The sequence below is a fragment of the Aotus nancymaae genome, unplaced genomic scaffold (genome assembly GCF_030222135.1).
Source record: "Aotus nancymaae isolate 86718 unplaced genomic scaffold, 86718_ANA_hifiasm-v0.15.2.pri h1tg000036l, whole genome shotgun sequence".
Classification (NCBI taxonomy): Eukaryota; Metazoa; Chordata; class Mammalia; order Primates; family Aotidae; genus Aotus; species Aotus nancymaae.
The window spans coordinates 53,313,138-53,333,191 of record NW_026988450.1 but is presented as its reverse complement, the minus strand read 5'-3'; the positions used below and the strand labels follow the sequence as shown (position 1 = coordinate 53,333,191).

Here is a 20,054-nt window from a genome sequence, read left to right as displayed (position 1 = left end):
TTGAGGTTTGTGTAAGCTGAAGCTTTAGGAAATTTGGCAATAATAATACCTTGCATTCTACTATTGAAAATGCCATCTCCGAGATCACATGTGACCCCCTTGTCTCAAAACCTGAAGAAGGTCTCTTCCCAGTGTCTGTCATTTGACCTTGCAAGTGACAAAAACTCAAAATAAACCAGCTTAAGCAAAACATGGAAAGTCTAGGGGAGGGGACTTTAGGCATGGTTGGATTCAGGAATTCAAGCAATGTCATCAAAGCCCAGCTTCTCTCCATCTCTACTTCCTGTTCTTGGTGTTGGCTCCACTCACAGAAGGGCTCTTTCTCTGTGTTGTCTAGAAGGCTCCCAGAAACCCCCTGTTTACACTCCCTAGGATTCAAGTCCAAGAGGAAAGAACAAGCCTCTTGTCTGCTCAGCCTAAAAAGTCTTGGGATCTGCACTCACTCCTTGGGCCTGGGAAGTCAGCTTGGAGCATGTGCCCATCCCGTATCATCACTGTGGCTTAAGGATTCCCTGCTGTGATTGGAAGAGGCTAGGTGAGAGCTCAGTCACCCAGCTAGAGGTCCCATCAGTTCCTCCAAAGACAAGTGTCCTGAGACTGCAGGCATAGGATTTTCCACCAAAGAAACAACAGTGACTGTCACCAGAATAAGAATGAGAATACATGCCTGGTCAGCAGATGTCCACCCCACCTCCCCAAAACCCTTCATAACCCTTCTGCAAGATTCCATCCTGTTGCCCTTCTTGAAATTCTGCATTCTTGCCTTCCATCACACAGACCATCTCTCTGAACACTCTGTCTCTTCTTCCTCCTCCTCCCCTATAAGTAAAGGATGGTCCAGGGGTCAGTGTAAGCCTATCCCTCTTAGCCTACCCACAGAGAGTGCATTCCTTCACCCGTTCTGTGCCTTTATGCAGTCTCTTCCCTCTGCCTGTCCTCTTCCCACCACTCACCTCTGCGTGTTCACATCCTCTGTATCCTAGTTCAAATACTGCTTCACAAGTCTTCCATATCTGATTTTCTTTAAGCCAGAAATAAACTCACTCTTTCCTCTAAATTCTTATCTTTATCCCTTCTCAAAGATAGAATTTTCTGTTTTATGTATTGAAATATGCATGTGTGTCACTGTTGGCTCTTAGCTACTTGAGGGTGGAAATGTAGTTTATCTTTCTCACTTAGCCCTCTAGCCAATCCCCCTAGTCAGGTAAGTTTTGTAGTCCTTACAAAGCCAGTATTAGTTAAGTGAATTTGCATGGCGCTTCCCACTTTATTAAGGTGTATTCACATCCATTATTGTATTTGCTTCTCAAAACAAATCTGGAAGATAACCACAAGTATTATTCAGTTTTATGTATGAGAAAACTGAGGAACCAAGAGAATAAAAGATTTAACTGAAGATCTCTAAGCTGGTTTTGTGGAAAAACTGGGAGTAGGAACTTAGATCTTTAGAGTTACAGTACCGGTTATTTTCCAAGAAAAACTTGTTGGTATGTATTGTGTCATTAAAACGTGGAGAATAGTTGACACCAAGTCGTTTTCTTTGAAATATATTAAATATTTTACTCTGATCTTTCCTTGTGTCTGTCAATTACTGGGGTTATATGGCTTGCTCCTCACTTAAGAACGTTTGAAAGGAAACTCAGATGAGTGACTGTTCTGGCTTGGGTGGGTTTGGGTATTTTTGTTGCTTTTGGTGATGGTTCTTTCTTTCTTTCTTTCTCTGGGTCCGTCTTTTGACACAAACACACCCCCAACCACGGGAAAGGCTGCAGTGGATTTCTTTCCCTCGAAGAGCCTAATCTTATGGTAGAAAACGCATGTCCCTTTCTCTTAAAACTCCAAGATCTTTCCCTTCCAATGACTCCGAAACCTGGGTGGATACCTAGACTCAGGGCGCAGAACACCTGGGGTCTGAGTGTGCGAGGACCCTGCGGACCTGTTCATTTCCGGCCTTTGGGCTCCAGCCCAGCCTTCCCGGGGGAGGAGCCGCCCCTGCGGCCAGGTCAGAAACTGGCCAGGCCTCTGGGCTCGGGATTTGCGGCCCGAGCCGGAGCTCCGGGGCTGTCGGTGGGGACCTTGCAGGAGGGCGCCCCAGTCTGCACAGCCCAGCCCATCCCCTGCGCGCAGCCCGAGCCCGGTAGGATCCCGCGCTCCCCTTGCCATGGCGGCGCCGTCGCGGCTCCTAATCCGCGGGGGTCGCGTGGTCAACGACGACTTCTCCGAGGTGGCCGACGTGCTGGTGGAAGACGGCGTGGTGCGGGCGCTCGGGCGCGACCTGCTTCCTCCCGGGGGGTCGCCCGCGGGGCTGCGGGTCCTCGACGCCACCGGCAAGCTGGTCCTGCCCGGAGGCATCGACACGCACACGCACATGCAGTTCCCCTTCATGGGCTCGCGGTCCATCGACGACTTCCACCAGGGCACCAAGGTACCCGCCCCGCCGCGCCCCCGCCCCGCTGTACCCACGGAGCCTCGGGCAGCCTCCCCAGCCGTCCCGGGCCCCCCAGCAGGGCCGCCTCGCGCAGCGCTGCGCGGAGGGACTGGGTGGGCGGGAAAGAGCGCAGCCGCCGCGGGTGTCAGAGGGTACTCAGATTCTCCTGGCTGCCGTCCTTTCCTGGCGCCCCTTCTCGGCAGCAGCCCAGCAGCCTTGGCTCAACCAGACGCCCCAGACTCCTCCCTGTGGCTAATTTCTTTAAGGCCATCCCCTTACCCTGATTTCCCTATATCGCTTACTCCCCAAATCTCCCCCCCACCCCGTTTTGATTGGTGTTCTGTGGAAGTCGCAACTCTTCTATACCTTCTTTAGATTATCTTTGTTTTAAAGTAGGCACTCCCAGCCATTTCTCCCAACCATTTCGACCCATCCTTCATCCCCAGCCAAAACCAAATGAAAAATCCATTCACCTTGTAGTTACTGCCTTGACCCAAAGTGAGCAGTATAGCTGGTGATGTGTCTGGGTGGGCTAGATGCCCACTGTATGCACGTTCCCGTCCTCTGCCCTCTGCCCCTACTTGCACTCCCAGTAGAAAAAATATAGCTCTGACCAGGGTTTAGAAGAGAAAGTATTCCAGAAACGATCTCGCAACACTCATACACTCATACACTCCAAGGCAGCCTCGCCTTATCTCTTCTCCGTCCCACTTGCCCTGGGACACAACATTCTTGCTACTGGGATACCCATAGTTTTACTGATGTTGCAGGAGGGCAGTCAGATCACCACTCCCCAGGTGGAGGTAGGCTTGGGTTTTCTAGATACAAAGTCCTAGAAGTTTGGGTCAATGAAAGAAACTTAAACCAAATTTGCCCAACCTACAGCCCAGAATGGCTTTGAATGCAGCCCAACAAAAATTCATAAACTTTCTTAAAACATTATGAGTTATTTTTGTAATTTTAATTTCTTAGTTCAGTTCATCAGCTGTTGTTAGTATTAGCATATATATATATATATATATATATATATATATATATATATATATGGAATCTTACTCTGTCACCAGGCTGGAGTGTAGTGGCATGATCTTGGCTCACTGAAACCTCTGCCTTCCTCCAGGTTCAAGAGATTCTACTGCCTCAGCTTCCCAAGTAGCTGGGACTACAGGCATGTGCCACCATGCCCAGCTAATTTTGTACTTTTGGTAGAGACGGGGTTTCACTGTGTTGGCCATGATGGTATCGATCTCTTTACCTCATGATCCACCCGCCTTGGCCTCCCAAAGTGCCGGGATTACAGGTGTGAGCCAGTGTTAGTATATTTTATGTATGTTCCAAGACAAGGGAAGCCAAAAGATTGGACACCCCTGTAACATTTCCCCAAAGCTCCTCAACACAAGATCAAGAGACTAACAGAGAAGCTTTACAGGAAAAAAGAGTAAAAATTCTGCTCTCAACACTTGGGCTAAAGTAAGGCCCATACCCTCCTGAGTCTTGTGTTTTGAGCTGCCGTGAGAGAAACGGCACCTTCCAAAGTGAAGATGTATTGATACCCTCAAGGCCTCAGCTTTTCACTTGGACCACACCTTGATGTGTGAAACAAGTCGGGCTATTAAGTCCAGCATATAGTAGGCTTTCTTCCTCCCTCCCTCTCCATCTCTCCCTCCCTTTTTTCCCTCCCCTGACCCCCTCCACTCCTCTCTCTGTTTTTCTCTTCCCATGTTACTATGGACAGCCTGACAGTCTTTCAAAGCAGTTTTGATGATAGCTGCTTCATTCATATACTGATTTCTGACAGTTTTGCTCTCCTTACACCTCCCATCTCCAAGTTCCCTAGTCCTCTATGATTGACTGAAATGTTTAACAGAAAAAAAGAAAGGCAGGTAGATTTGACTCAAAGAGAAGGATCTGGGCAGGCTGCTCAAATTGCCATTTGGAAAGCTTCTCCCTGGTTACTAATTATCAACCTTTATCATTATGTCAATAAAGTATTTTGTAGGACAGATCATTGTCTGCTTTGAAAATTGGCAAACTTTGATTATTCATTTTTCCCTTTTGCTAAAAAAGTAATATGCACTGAATTTGAATGAACTTATTTTTATATTTAAATTTTTTTTTTTTAGCTATCTAAGCAATATATGATTATAGGAAGCAATAGGAAAAATAATAGGAAAGTAAAAAGAAAAATATTGATAATACTCTCCCTCTCAGTGACAGCCATTGTTTTGATGTATTGCCTTTATGCTTTTTAATATGCTCTATTTTACATAATTGAGATCATATTGTGCATGTGTCTACGTGTATGTGTATGTGTACACCTGTATTTAAAATGTCATAACTTGCAGTTTTCAGTTATAGTGCAAGCCCTTTCTGTTATCACAGACTTATCATTAATAAAGTGCTTTGCTGATGGCAGGGCATCCCATTGAACATGCCCATCTGCAAGGTGGGGAGCTGCTATTGCTGACCATGAGTTGCCCACTGCGTCATTCTCACTCTTAGAGCTATGCAGTAGCTTTCATTCTCTTTCTGCCATCAGGGTTCCAAATGAAGCAGCAAAGAAAAGGAACTGGAATTATGTGGGGGAGGGGCATTCCCTCTCTTCCTCAAGATTATCTATGCGAGCTGCAAGCTCCTGGGAGGGGGTTCTTGGTTTTCTATCTGTTCTTTAGCCATTCTGGGATTCTAGTTTAGAGAGATTCTAATTTAGAGAGATTTACAATTCTTAGCTGAGAATGTAGGTCCTTATGGGATATAGTCTGTTGTCAACATCTCAAATGATTTATCCACCAGCTAATTCTCTGAGCATTTCTGTACTTAAAAGGTTGCAAAAACATTAAACAAAAACAAGTTCTTCATGAGCTTAGGATCTTAAGCAAAAAATGATATGGTCAGAGATATTAAGGTTAAAGGTTTAACAAATACCAAATTCCTGTTGAATATTAAACAGTACTAGCAAAGGGGCTCTGTTGCAAAAGTCTACTTCAGAATCAGTTGGTTGGATCCCAAGAGATAACCACTCCCACCCCCAGAAACAGCTGAGGCTTCATAAAGTGAACCAGATGGGGAAATATAGATAAACATGAACAGTAAAGTATTGGCTTGAGTTCTGGAAGAAGGCATTAGAGAGTTATTTTGTATTCTTTCCTGGCCTTCACAATAATCCCCAAAGCAACGTTGGTGGGTGTTCGTTCTGGGGAGCTAGAGACAGAGATAGGCTTTTTGTAAATACTGGTTGTATGATATGTTAAACTTGAAAAACATCTTCTTCTTATTAGTACATTTAGGTAACATCTATTTTATCAAGTACATGCCAGGCATTGCCCTAAGTTGTGCATTATATTCCAAAAATCCTAGATGCCATTATCTAGGATTTTTTTACAATTGAGGAAATTGAAGCTCAAGTAACCTGCTTAAGGTCATACATCTAGGGCTGTAACTGATTGAGTGGCTCTTCAGATTCAGTACTGCCTGACCCCATCGCTAAAGCTGTTACCTATTAAGTGTCTATTCTTTTGAAAAAACATCTAATGTTCAGATTTGTCAGGGTAGCAAGTGATAGATGACAAAGCCATGTAAGTTGCATGTTAATACAAGGCAACTTTTCTCGAAAATGGAGCAGTCATCTTTAGAAAAGACAGTAGCTCTTCACTTTCCTAAAGCTGGAGGCAGTTAAGGTTATCAAATACACACTGCAGGTATTAGGTTTATAAGGCATTTGTATAATACATACATTTATAGCCACATCATCTGTAAGGGTACAGAAATGAACCTTAAGTATAGAAAAAACATAAAGTAAAAATGATATATTATGCTTTCAGGAGATGGGCCCCAAAAGGATAGGCCAATAGCTGTTTGCATTCTACATCCAGCAGGCTGATCATTTATAATACCTGACAAATAGAAAAGGATATTGTTCGTGGTACTCTATTTATCGATCACTAGATTGTGATGGGACTCAATTTTTAAAATGAATGTAGGTTAACTAAAGGTTATTTATTTTGTAAATCTAATTCATGTCAGAGATTGGATCAAAGCCTATAATTGATTAACTTAATTACAGGTAAAAGCTTTCTGAAGTAACTAATGGAAATAATGTTCTGCTTTAAAGAAATCATATTTCATTTTATTGGTCTATACCAGATGTAGTGGTCTTCAGATAACTCAATAACTGTGAGGAAGGACAATGGAATTTTTTATTCAATGGGTGGTATGAATTTAATAAATTTGGAAGAATTGTGACTTTGTTTTTACTACATCCTGTGATAAGAGAATAAATTATAAGAGTTTGGCAAGTTTTCAAATATATATAAATTTATATTCATAGGTATATGCAGGTCAGAGTGAGTGGAGTTGTATTAAAAACCTGGTAGTGTCAGTAGCTGGCAGGAGAAACATCTTTTTAAAATCTGGGAAATGATGCAACACATTTTTCTTTTTTTCTTTTCTTCTTCTTTATTGTAAAGGATGAAAAGTTCTCAAAATTATTGAGAAAGGAAATTACACTTTGCTTTGAAATTTTTGGTAAAATGCCATTGTGGTGATTACTTACAAGGCAGTGCAAGGCATGTGATTAAGCACATCACACATTTACGGTTGTATTTATAGAGCTTTCCGCAACTTGTGGAAGAGCTGTGCTTCAGAAACCTTGGTTGCAAATCAAGTCCCCTTTTCTGTTGCTTGTCCAAGCCTCCAAGCTGGGCTTCAGGAGCTGTGTGGGCTGATTTTGTGACCTTGGGCAGGTCATTTCTTCTCTCAAGATTGTCAGCATGTTCTTATCTGTGAAATGAGGCATTGGTTAGATGAGCAATTCAAAAAGAGTTCTTTAAGTTATAAAAACAGTATATACTTGTCATCCAGCCCTTAAGAAAATGCTGGCACATTATAGTCATTCAATATACATTAGTTAAATGAATCAATTGCTTTTTTAAACAAGAAAAATACAGATGAGTATAAAGAAAAATAATATTTAAATCACCTGTAATTTTAACATTTGGCTACATATCCTTCTAGATATTTCTTTTTTAGTGGGGACATATAAACATTTGTTTCCTTTTACCAAATTGGGTATACTGATTGGAGTCAGCCTTGTTCATTTAACATTTACCCCTGTCCTTAAATACCACTGGAGAATGTAATTTTGTGGCCCCATTATCCTCTCTGAGGCTGAGTCTTGGATCTCTCTCTCCAGCCTCCATATTCTTTAAGCTTCATGCCCCAATTTCTGCCTGTCTCTGGATATCACAACCTGGATATCCTAGAAGCACCTCAAACTCAGCATGTTCCAAACTAAATGTGACCTCTTCTCCAAGTTTCAAACTCATTTTTCTTCCTGTTTCCCAAACTTCAATGGTTCAGCTCTCATCTTCTTCATGATGGACATTTTGGTGATTTCCAGTTTTTTTTCCAATATATGGCAATGCTGTGACAGACATCCTTATATGTAAATTATTGTTAATATTCTTGATGATTGCCTCAGAAATCATCCCTTAGAATAAAATGCCTGGGTCCATGAGTATTAGACACATCCTAAAGGAGTTTAATACATGCATTCAGACTGCTCTTCAGTGTATGTGCCCATTATCATTCCCATTTCACTGCATTCCGGTCTATCATAATGACTTTTATTTTATTTTATTTTATTTTTATTTTATTTTATTGAGACAAGGTCTCACTCTGTCACCTGGGTTGGAGTGCAGTGGTACAATCTCAGCTCACTGCTATCTCAACATCCCAGGCTCAAGCAATACTCCCACCTCAAACCCCCAGTAGCTGGGACTACAGGTGCACACCACTATGCCCAGCTAATTTTTGTATTTTTTTTTCTGTAGAGGCAGGGTCTCACTATGTTGGCCAGACTGATCTCAAACTCCTGAGCTCAAGCGATCCACTCACCTCAGCCTCCCAAACTGCTGGGATTACAGGTGTGAGCCACTGCACCTGGCCTGCAAATTAAACTGACAAAAGAGAGATTCATAAAAGAAAAGACAAATTTTAAAAATTCACGTACATATGTAGGAATTCACAGAAAAATGTGACTGAAGGAGGGGCCTAGAATTTGGGGGTTATACACCATCTTAACAGAATAAGGGAAGGCAGAGCAGGCACTTACAAAGAAACAAACGACTTCTTAATAGGGGACAGTCGTGGGGAGAAAAGACACATAGGAAAACAAATGACTTTTAGAAAAGGTAAATGGGCCCTTCGAAGGAAATATGGGACATACGATAATTTTGTGACAATGTCTATTAGGTATGGTGTCAGCTTCCAAGTCTCTAGTGATAAGCCAATCATCCCTGGTTGTGAAACCCCTGGAGAGGGGATAACAACTGAGGTCTTTGGGAAGGCTTTGCTTTATAGCAGATTTGGGACTTCAGGGAAAAAAAAAAAAAAAAAAAAAAAAAAAAACAACCTATTCTCAAATATCTTGAGCTCAAAATAATCTTTATGCTACAGTGGCATATTCTAGAGCTTCAGCTGCCATCTAACATGGAACAATCCCAAACAAAGATTTTTCAAGTTGGCTGTTAGGTTTCATGAATTCAGTCAACAAGTATTTCTTGGAAACCCACTAAGTGCCAGGCATTGTGGCTGGTTGAAAACCATGGTATTTGTTCTCAGTGGTAAACAGACTAGAGGCATATGGGTCTCTAATCTGTCTGGACTTTGATAAGACATTTTATATAGTAAGTTTGGGCTTTGTAGACTTTGCTATGATGATTGTCACAATTTTTGTGTAAACATGTGAGGTCAGTGACACCTGGCATTTTCCCTCTTGCTGAGTCATCAGTCACACTGACCTGTGTCACCTGGCTGTGTTTCTCAGCTGCTTACTTGGCTGACAAGTGAGCCTGGGCAACTGCCCAGCATCTACACCTCAACACTGCTTTGTGCTTTCTTCTCACAAGTGAAGTAACAAATTGAGGGAGGACACTTCAAATTTGCTGTTATATTTCATTGCATCTAACAGGGAAATTGCATTATATAGTGATAGTCGTGGATGAGTTCCTGAGTCTGAGGATCTGATGTTCACACATAAAAGCAAAGACCTTAACATTCACGTGAAAGTAAAACAAAACGCAATCTTTTTTAGAAGTCAAGAAATTATTTGAGGCATAGATACAGAAATAAACTGTAATTGTGTTTGTTCAAGTCCCAGTTAACACTGATTTGGTAGTGAACTTTGGAAAAACTAAGCATTCAGCCTTTGATGTGGTCAGCATTGACATTCCATATTAACATTTTCATAGAAGAATTTAGGAAACTACAGGGCCAGGACCAGCAATATTTTTGGGAAATGACATTTCACACTAACATGCAACTTGCACAACTTTCCCAGTTTGCCATTGGAAAACTGAATCATAATTATTCCATCTCATAACTTTCGGGGAAATTCATTGGTCCTTCTCTTCCTTTCCCCTTCAAACATGTTGAGAATATTTATGTGCCAGGCACTGTAATGGGCACAGAACGTACAGAGATGAACCAACATTGATTAAATCAGAATCTCTGGGGTATGGGGTAAATGCTTCCTATATGATTCCAGCATGATCCACAGTTAAGAATTGGTTGGACTCAGCACAAGGATGGGTAGAGGAGGGAAGAACATGAGTGCTGTCTCTCTCTGAAATGGGAAAGAACTTGGGTCCCCTAAGAGAGCCAAGGGACAGTGTCACTGGAGTGGTGTGAATGAGTTGAGAGTAAACGACTTAATAGAGAGCTTTGGAGAAAGCTAAGGTTCAGGTCATGCAGGACCTTATGGGATGGGCAACAATTGTTTTTCTTCATCTTAAGAGCAAAGAAAAGTCAATAAAAGATTGGAAATGGCAGATATGGCTGGGCAGACATATAGCAAGTATACCTCCTACCTTGGAGTTGTGTTCACATTGTTACTCTGAGCATTCTCTGGGGTTTGAACTCTGGTTGCTCACAGTGGTAACCTACTCATTAACTCAAGAGGGCCCCTTTATGGGCCTCTTCCTTTCATTTCTTCACTGTGCTAGTCCAATGGGAATATGAAGATAGCACCGGGCAGTAGAGGTGAAGATGCAGGAGTGGAGAGGCTCCTGGAGTTCGTAGGAGACAGCCTCCAGGGCTTGTTCATGGATTGGATTTGGGGATTCAGGGAAGAAGGGAAGTAGGTGTCAGGGGTGACTCAGGCTTTTGGTAGGATGGATGATAGTATGATTAATATTCCAAACAGGGAGGCAAGAAGCCAAGCGTAGACAGGAATGTGCAAGACAACTTTACAAAGCTGATTGTGTTTCTGGATTTGGGACATATGTTGGGATCATGAAGCTTGTTTTCATAGGTTTCGATGATTTTGAGAGAGCTGGAAATTCAGCCAAGAGCTTTTCTCCCTAAGGCTCAAACATACTGTTGGGTTTCTTTTTGTTTTATTTGGGTGGTGCAGGTTCTGTGATGGATTTTAGTGGAACAAAGTCACTTGTTTCAGGATAAGCTTAGAAATAAAAATTTAGTGGCACTATAAAAGGGAAGAAAATGCACTTGGATAGGGTAGTGTACCCTGAATCATGGTTTCAATTTCTGTAGTTACCTGAGGCCAACTGTAGTCCAAAGTCTTAAATGGAAAATTCCAGAAATAAACAATTCATAAGTTTTAAATTGTGCACCATCCTGAGTAGTGCGACAAAATCTCAAGACATCCTGCTGTATCCTGCCTGGGACTGGGACATGAGTCCTTCCTTCGTCCAGCACATTCATGCTATAGACACTCCCTGCCCATCAGTCACTTAGTAGCTGGGTCGGTTATCAGGTCAACTGTCAGTATTGCAGTGCTTGTGGCCACCCACAAGTCACCCTTACTTTACTTCATAATGGCCCCAAAGTGCAAGAGAAATGCTGGCAAATTGTTATAATTGTTCTATTTTTTATTAGTTATTGCTGTTAATCTCTTGCTGTGCCTAATGATAAATTAAACTTTATCATTGGTATGTACATATAAGAAAAAAACATAGCATATGTAGGGGTCAATACTATCCTCGGTTTCAGGCATCCACTGGGGGTCTTGGAATGTATCCCTCTTGGATAAGGGATAACTACTGTACTTTCGGTAATGATTTACAATGGAATGAATATACTTAAATAAAATTTTGTGTAACATTATGACCCACTGTTAGAGTTTGTCTCAATTTCTGTTCCATTGCATTTCTTCTGGAAACAGCATGGGCTTCCCTGACCCCCAAAAGAGTTTTTAGGTAAACTGGAAGGTTTACAAGGAAGAACAGTGAAAGTAATTAGGAGCTGAAATAATTGATTTGTGAGCCAAGATTAGAAAAGCTAAATCCATTTTGTTTGGCTAGCTGACAAATAGAAATGGAAAGAAGTCAATCCGGAATAACAACAAAGGAAATAACTAGGCTTCATATAGTGATTTGAGAGAAATTCGGCCCCAGCCATCCTTTCCCATTCAATATAGCTTCTCCAAATTCATTCCCAGTTTGGGGTTGAGGAGAGGAAGATAAGAATGGGGATAAGAAACAGAACAAGAAGAAGTGAAAGATAAGAGGCTCCTCCTCTTCTCTCTCCTTCCTGCTCCTCGTTCATTAGGAAGGTGGACCATTTGTGATCAACCCTCATTCAAGAACTTTCAAATTGTAGCCCCAAGAAGTTTCATTTGCTTTAGTTTTAGAAGAGTGGCCCTTTGATTATCATATCTTCAGTCTGGTAAGAAGACCATCAACAGCTCTATTTAATTTATGCGCCATATGTCGTCATGTGTCACTTAATAGCAGGGATACATTCTGAGAAATGTGTCATTAGGCAAATCTGTGGCTGTGAGACCATCATAGAGTGTACTTACACAAACCTAGATGGTATAGCCTACTACACACCTAGGCTTCTAGGCTCCAAACCTGTTCAATATGTTACTCTACTGAATACCACAGGCAATCACAATAGTAATATGTGTATATCTAAACATTGCTAAACATAGAATAGGTACAGTAGAACTATGGTACTGTGCACTGTCATATGTGTAGTCCTGTCATTGATCAAAACACCATTATGGCACATGACTGTACATATATATGCCTTGTGTCATGTACTTTATGTAAAATATTTACTTTTCTTATAAAAATTATGATTTTTAATAGAAAAGTTAGACAATATTGAAAATAAAATTTAACTAGGGGAAAATTAAAGTGACCTGCAATAATACCACCCAGGACTAGCCACTTAAACATTTGTCTTAGCTAAGTGCAGTTTTGCGTTCATGGAGAGTGTTGGTATGTTCTGAAGCACGTTATTGTGGCTCATGTTGTCATGTCTGGTCATTTTAGCCAGCCTCAGGACCCCTCTGGCATCCTCTACCAGGTCACTCCTACATTTTTCTCCTAGTCTTGATGCTCTTTGGAGTCAGGTCTGTATGTCTCCCTGTCCGCATGTACCACCAGGTGGACACGTGCCCAAGCACTTCACTCTCAAGAGGTTCTCCACTTCACTCGTGTTCCTCCTAAGTGCAGGTCACACTCCTCCTCTGTCCACTCACCTGCCATCTTCTCAATCATCCCAGTCAAATCGGCTCACCTGACTCCCTTTGTGCCTAAAAACAATCATTGCCCTGTCTTCCTCCTCTGGGACCAACATTTTATATGGTCCACAGTCGCCTTAATTCTGCCCTTTACCACTTTCTGCTGAGCTGCTACCTCTTCCCCTGGATCTTCTTCCTCAGAGCTTCCCCTCATGCAGTTCACGTTTCTTGGAGGCCCAGGCTCTAGGGCCTGATGACTTGGGTTCCAACCCTGCCATTGTCCCTTGCTGGCCGTGAGATTTTGGCCAAGTTATTGATGGTTCTGTATTCAGTTTTTTTTTCTCTATTTTACTTTAAGTTCTGGGATACATGTGCAGAATGTGCCATGGTGTTTTGCTGCACCTGTCAGCCCGTCATCTAGGTTTTCTGTAGTCAATTGTCACCGCTCTAAAGTGGAGTTAACCATCCTACCTGCCGCAGAGCTCTTGAGATGGTTAAAATATGCAAAACACTGGAATCGTTCCTAGAGCATCAGGGTGCACAGAAACAGCATCACAGCACTTGCTGTGTCAGATATTATACTTAATTGAAAACTTCCACATGTATGTCCTAATCCTGATTAAAATCCAAGCTGTCTCTGATCTCTGAGTTGATCCTTCTCTCCTCTGAATTCCCAGTCATCTTTTGTCTGTACCTCTTCTAGGGAGCTTAGCAAATTTTACCTCCCTTTAGCAATTTCTATGCTACTGTTTATTATAAAAGTAGACTTGCTACCTGTTATTACAATCTAATTATTTTATTATATTTATTTGCTTATATTTCTGTCTCTTCTATAAACACCCTGAGGATAGAATCATTGCCTACATTGCCTAATTATTTGTGTGATCTCCCACTTCCTTCACTACATATAATGACTTGCATGTGGTAGACCTTTTCTGGTAGCAGTTTTATGGAGATAAAATACACCTACAATGCAATTTGGTCATTTAAAGTATATAGGACAATGGCTTTTAGTATATCCACAGAGTTGTGCAAGCATCACCACAATCAATTGTAGAACACTTTTTTGTTTGTTTGTTTTGAGATGGAGTTTCTCTCTTGTCACCCAGGCTGGAGTGTAATGGTGCAATCTCGGCTCACTGTAACCTCTGCCTCTCAGGTTCAAGTGATTCTCCTGCCCCAGCCTCCCGAGTAACTGGGATTACAGGCATTTGCCACCACACCCAGCTAATTTTTGTATTTTTAGTAGAGATGTGGTTTCACCATGTTAGCCAGGCTGGTCTCGAACTCCTGACCTCAGGTGATCCGCCCGCCTCAGCCTCCCAATGTGCTGGGATTACAGGCGTGAGCCACCGTGACCAGCCAGAACACTTTTTTTTACCCCCAAAAGAAACAACATACCCTTTAGCTATCACCTTGGACTCTCCTCATCCTACCCAGCACCAGACAACCACCATCTCACTTGCTCTATGGATTTGCCTCTTCTGGACATTTCATATAAATGGAATCACACACTATATAATCTTTGTGACTGGCTTCTCTCACTTAGGATCATATTTTCAAACTTCATCCATGTCACATCATGTTTCAGTTCCTCATTTCCTTTTATGGTCAAATGCTATCCCATTGTGTGAATAGATGACATTTTATTTATCCATTCATGAGTTGATAGACATTTGTATTGTTTCTACTTTTTGGCTATCATGGATCATGCTGCTGTGAATATTTGTGTATGAGTTTTTACAAGAACATGTTTTCATTTCTCTCGGCTGTAGACCTAGGAGTGGAATTGCTTGGTCCTATGGTAACTCTATCATTAACTTTGAGAGGAACTCCAAACTGTTTTCCTAAGTGGCTGTTCCAGTTCACATTCCCACCAGCCGTGTATCTAGTTTCTCCACATCCTGTGAGTGGTAGACTTTTAATAGGGAAAGAATAGAAAGAATATTTATTTAAGCTTGATTTTCTAGTTCAGTAGATGCTAAAAGAGGACTTTCTTCCAACGCTTTAATTAACAGCACATTCTATTAGAAAAATGTCCTTGGTCCTCAGGGATGTCTTGTCATACTGGGAAGACACTTTAAGAAGGAAGAAGGTAAGAACATTAATCCGTATTCAAATAAAAATACAAAGCCCGAGGAATTTTTTTCCTAGTATTTTCATTACATCAATGGGGATTTCTTAAGAAATGCAAATACGTATTGTTTTGCCATGGATAAAGCAATGTTAAGGTGTAGACAATGTACAGGATCCTGTACAAAAAGTGTAATTTTTGAGAGCAAAAAGAATTGGAGTGGGGCCAAGTAACTTAAGGAAGAATACAAATCTATTGAAATAAGCAAGAAAAGTGGGGGTGGAATAGAGCTGGCATACCATGTAGGACATGGGGGCATCTGGTGTGTCTGGACACCATAAGGGAAGGGTGATGGGGGCCGGAAAGAGAGGCTGGGGCACTGTGCCCTCCTGTGTTGTAACATGACCACATTTCTGGTGATAAGATAACATGATATAGGGATGATGGAAAAGTTCCCAATACTGAAATAGTAGTGCTGAACTCCTAAAGCACTTACCATGAATCTAACTCTGTACTAGGCTCTTTTATTTACCTGTTTATTTTGTATTTACTTGTTTATTTTTGAGACAAGGACTCACTCTGTTGCCCAAGCTGGCATGCAGTGCTGCAATCATCTCACTGCAGCCTCAAACTCCTGGGCTCAAGTGGTCCTTCTGTCTCAGTCTACCAAGTAGCTACGACTGCAGGCATGTGCCACCATGCCTGGCTAATTTTACATTTTTGCAGAGATCGTGTTTCATCATGTTGCCCAGGCTGGTCTTGAACTCCTGGGCTCAAGGACTCCTCCCACCTCAGCCTCCTAGAGTACTGAGATTACAGGCATGAGCCACTGCACCTGACCCTAAGCACTCTGTATACGTTACCTGTTTACTCCTCCTAACAAGCCTATGCTTTAGGTACAACTGTCCTCATTTTGCAGATGGTGAATTAAAGGCACACAGAGGTTAAGAAATTGCTCAGATTACCACAGTGAATAAGTAATGACGCTGACCTTTGTACCCTGGTGCCCATAAGCCTCCCAGGTCCGTAGTCTAAGGCACTGTGCTGGCATTCCACCTGTCTATGTTTTCTTCACCTACATTGTTTGAATACAACAATTAAAACAATTAACCATCTTGTGATTTTAGTTTAAATGAAATCAGTTTAAATAATTAGTCAAAGTCATGTGATGTATTAACAGTTTTCAAATTAGTCATGATGTAATGTAATATAATATGCCAAGGGGTATTTGGCAAGTTGAGGCAGAATGCAGGGATTTATAGACCACGTTATGAAGATTCCAGTTTGTGCAGAGGCAGGGAGAAGCACTCAGTTTTCATCTTTGGAGTCAAGTGGTCACATTTATGCTTTGGAAATATCCCTCACATTGCAATGAGGGGTTTGTATTGGAGGGAGTGGGAGATGAAGATCAATCAGGACTCTTACGATAGTTAAGATGAGAAATGAGAACGATCTGAACTAAGACCAGGGTGGTGGCAGTGGACAGAGGGGCAGGTGCAAATCTAAGAAAGATAAAGTGGTCACCAGTTGGTTTCTGGGAATGCAGACAAGGTTGGAACCATGTAAGTCTCCCAGGATTCCAAGAGGACCACAGGGAAGTTAGAGATACAGTTCATCAGAATGGATTCTGATAAAATGGAATTTTATAATAATGAAAATAGCTTCTCAAGAAGAAAAATGTGTACATTTTTTTCACTTTTCCATTTTGATTTTTCTTTACAGTCCTCACTCTGTTTTCTTTGAGTCAAAGCCATTTTAATCTTATCAGATACGGCATTCCTTTTGCAGAAGCAATTCCAGCAGTTTTAATACTTTAAACTTAATTTATGAAAAGTCTATTCATGCCTTTCTGGGTCATTTAAACAGGCAGCATCTTTTTGCAACTTCCTGGACCCATCGAGTTTGCCCAAGTGCTTACAAATGCACATTGTTCAAGATGATAAATGACTTAACTAGGAAACTGACGGCTAATTTGTTGAAACCTTCTTATGATTCCAGGCTGCTCTCGCGGGAGGCACCACCATGATCCTTGATTTCGCCATTCCTCAGAAAGGTGGCTCCCTCATTGAGGCCTTTGAGACCTGGCGAAGCTGGGCTGATCCCAAAGTTTGCTGCGACTACAGCCTTCATGTGGCAGTGACGTGGTGGAGTGAACAGGTAACGCACCTGGATTCCAATGTGTTCCCGTTGTCCCCTTGTCCTCACGCTGCACAAGAGCAAGGAACTGGTGACACTGATTGCTTCTTTGATGACTGGAGGACAAACTGGCAGGAAGACTTTTCATTGCATATTCTTTTGTATCTTCTGAATTTTTAATCCTGCAAAGTATTATCGATTTTAAAATCTAAGTTAAAAAAATAATATAAAGACAATAGGATACATCTTTATGCTCATTCATAACAGCTTCTCCTAATGTTTAACAGATGCATCATCAATGCTTTAAGTGTAATGTTTAATATACTGATTTCTCTTTTTCTTAAATTCAATATCCCTGGAATCTTTTAAACAGTACTTTCCCACAGGTTAGAACTTCAATAAAAAATGTTTAATTTCTCAAAAAAAAAAAAAAATCAAGGAAATTCTAAATTTAGAATTCTCTAGAACTAGAAGCCTGCCTTCCCACTCATGAGCCTTCTTTAGAGAGAAAGGACAGGCCTGGACTGCTTCCAGAGTCTTCTCCCAGCTGTATCTTGACTGAGTGATCTTCCTGCTCTGCTGTTACCACCTGGTCAGACCATTTCATAACAGAGCTTAAAGCAACCTTCCATGTCCACTAATTACCCAGCTCATGGCAGAAATAACATGATTTAGATAGATAAGACAGTTTTGAGAGATGTTAAAATATGTTGATTTCTTCCCACATAAATTTGTGTGTGAATTTTGGAAGAAACTTTTACTTGGAATTTAAATTGCAACATGTTTTTCTACATTGCACTTAATTCAGAAATCTTTTTACCAGAAAGAGTTCACCATTAGGACATTATCTGAGCAACTTATAGTCCCATCTCCCCAACAAACTCAGGCTTTAGACACCAAGTTAATCTAAAACAAATATTCTGTAACAGATAGTTCAGCAAACATAATAGCAAGGTTTATAGTCCATAGCTAAAGTTAATTTTTCTCCAAACATGCCATTTTTAGTGATTCATCTGAACTTTTATGCTTTTAGGATCGTCCCTCCTTTTCTTCCCTTCCCCCCCTTCTTTCCTCTTGTTTTCCCTCCCTCTCTGCCTCCCTGCCTCCCTGCCTCCCTTCTTTTCTTCTCTTCCCTCAGGCCCTTCCTTCCTCTCTTCCTTTTCCTATTCTCCTTATGTTATAACATGGAGCAAAGGTAATGGTGTTTGTCCTTATCAGTGCTTCTCACACTTGAGTATGCAAAAAGTCACCTGGTAAACCTTGCTAAAATGCAGATTGCAGATTCTGTTCAGGGGGTTTATTCATTTGCTAGGGCTGCTGTAATGCTAGCAAACAATGTTCCACAAACAAAATGGCTTAAACAACAGACATTTACCATCTCACAGCTGTGCAGGCCAGAAGGCTGATATCCAGGTGTCAGCAGGGTTGGCTCCTTCTGAGGGATCTGAGGGAGAACCTGTTCTGTTCCTGTCTCCTGACTTCTGGTAGTTTGCTGACAACCTTTGGCATTCTCTGCCTTCATCTTCATAGAACGTTCTCCCTGTGGCAGGTGTATGTCCCAGTTTCCACTTCATATAAGGGCACCAGTTACATTGGATAAAGCCCACGTGCTCATGAACTCATCTTAACAAATTACATCTGCAAGGACTCTATTTCCAAACATGGGGTTAGGGCTTCAACATACGAATTTTGGAGTCATACAAGTTAACCCATAGCAGTAGGTTAGAAGCAGGTGGGACCTGAGATTCTGCTTCTCTAGCAAGCAACCAGGTGACACTGCTGCTGTTGGTTCAGGTACCACACTTTTGGAGGAGCAAGGCTGAAGCTAATATGCTTGCAAGTTGTATAATGAGACTTTTCCATGGATGTGAATGGCAGGGATGATTAATGAGGGCTGTTCTACTCAGGGACCAAAATATATTTCATGTAAGCAATGCAGATCATGATCCCCTTTAGAAGACCATCATGTGAGTATGCTAACAATGTTTCAAGCATTTTTTTTCTGACTATAAAGCTAAAGTACTCACTGTAAAAAATCTGAAACTGTTAGGGGGAAAAAATGAGGTGCACTCTCCCATGTTCTGTCCCTTGCTGTTGTCACTTAACCTAACTTGGAGCACATTCCATCACTTGCCCACTCCCAGTAATTTGGTGCTTTTTTCCTAAATTAATTAGTAATTAATTTATTCAATAAATAGTTACTGAGTGGGCACTACGCACCAGGCACTGTTCTAGGATATGGCACTGGACAAATCTTACAAGGACCCTTCTCTTGTGGGGCTGAAATCCTAGTGTGGCAGACAGGTGATCAGCAAGTAAGAACATGCTATGCCAGGTGATAAGCACCATCAAGAAAAGGGAGGAAAATTACTAAGGGAATAAACAGTTATAGCAGTGAGTGAATTCATGTGTAATATTATCGTTCTTAAACTTTGCTGACTCAATAGAATTACACTGCTTTATTTTGTACTTTTGAGTTAGTAGGAAGTTTATTTTTTGCATGTGTTATTAGTCATTTGTAGTTCCTCCATGAATTGTCGGCAACATTTTTCAACATGTTTTTCTTATTGAGTTGAAAGAACTTTTATTAGCTAAGAGCAATAATCCTATGCTTGTTACGTTTTTCATTATGCGTGTGTATATGTTTTAACATATAGAAGTTCAAACAGTCTTATTTGGCCAAATCTACATTTTTCTCCTTGGAAATTTTTGATCCTTACTGAGGTTTGACTCTAACCTACAAGAGCAATTATAATTCCAGGAGTTTGGGAGGTCAAGGCAAGTAGATCACTTGAGGTCAGGAATTAGAGATCAGCCTGGCCAACATGGTGAAACCCCATCTCTACTAAAAATACAAAATTAATTGGGCATGGTGGCGCACCCCTGTAATCCCAGCTACTTGGGAGGCTGAGGCAGGAGAATCA

The 20,054-nt window shown here is 41.4% G+C and overlaps 1 protein-coding gene across 1 annotated transcript in view; it reads left to right on the top strand.

Moving 5' to 3' along the window:
* The first annotated feature begins 2,161 nt into the window (after positions 1 to 2,161).
* Positions 2,162 to 20,054, top strand: part of DPYS (dihydropyrimidinase) — an 86,887-nt gene continuing 68,994 nt past the window's right edge. The window contains exons 1-2 of the mRNA XM_021675644.2: positions 2,162 to 2,425; positions 16,993 to 17,151. Coding sequence (XP_021531319.2) covers positions 2,162 to 2,425; positions 16,993 to 17,151 — 423 coding nt within the window. The remainder of the gene's footprint in view (positions 2,426 to 16,992; positions 17,152 to 20,054) is intronic.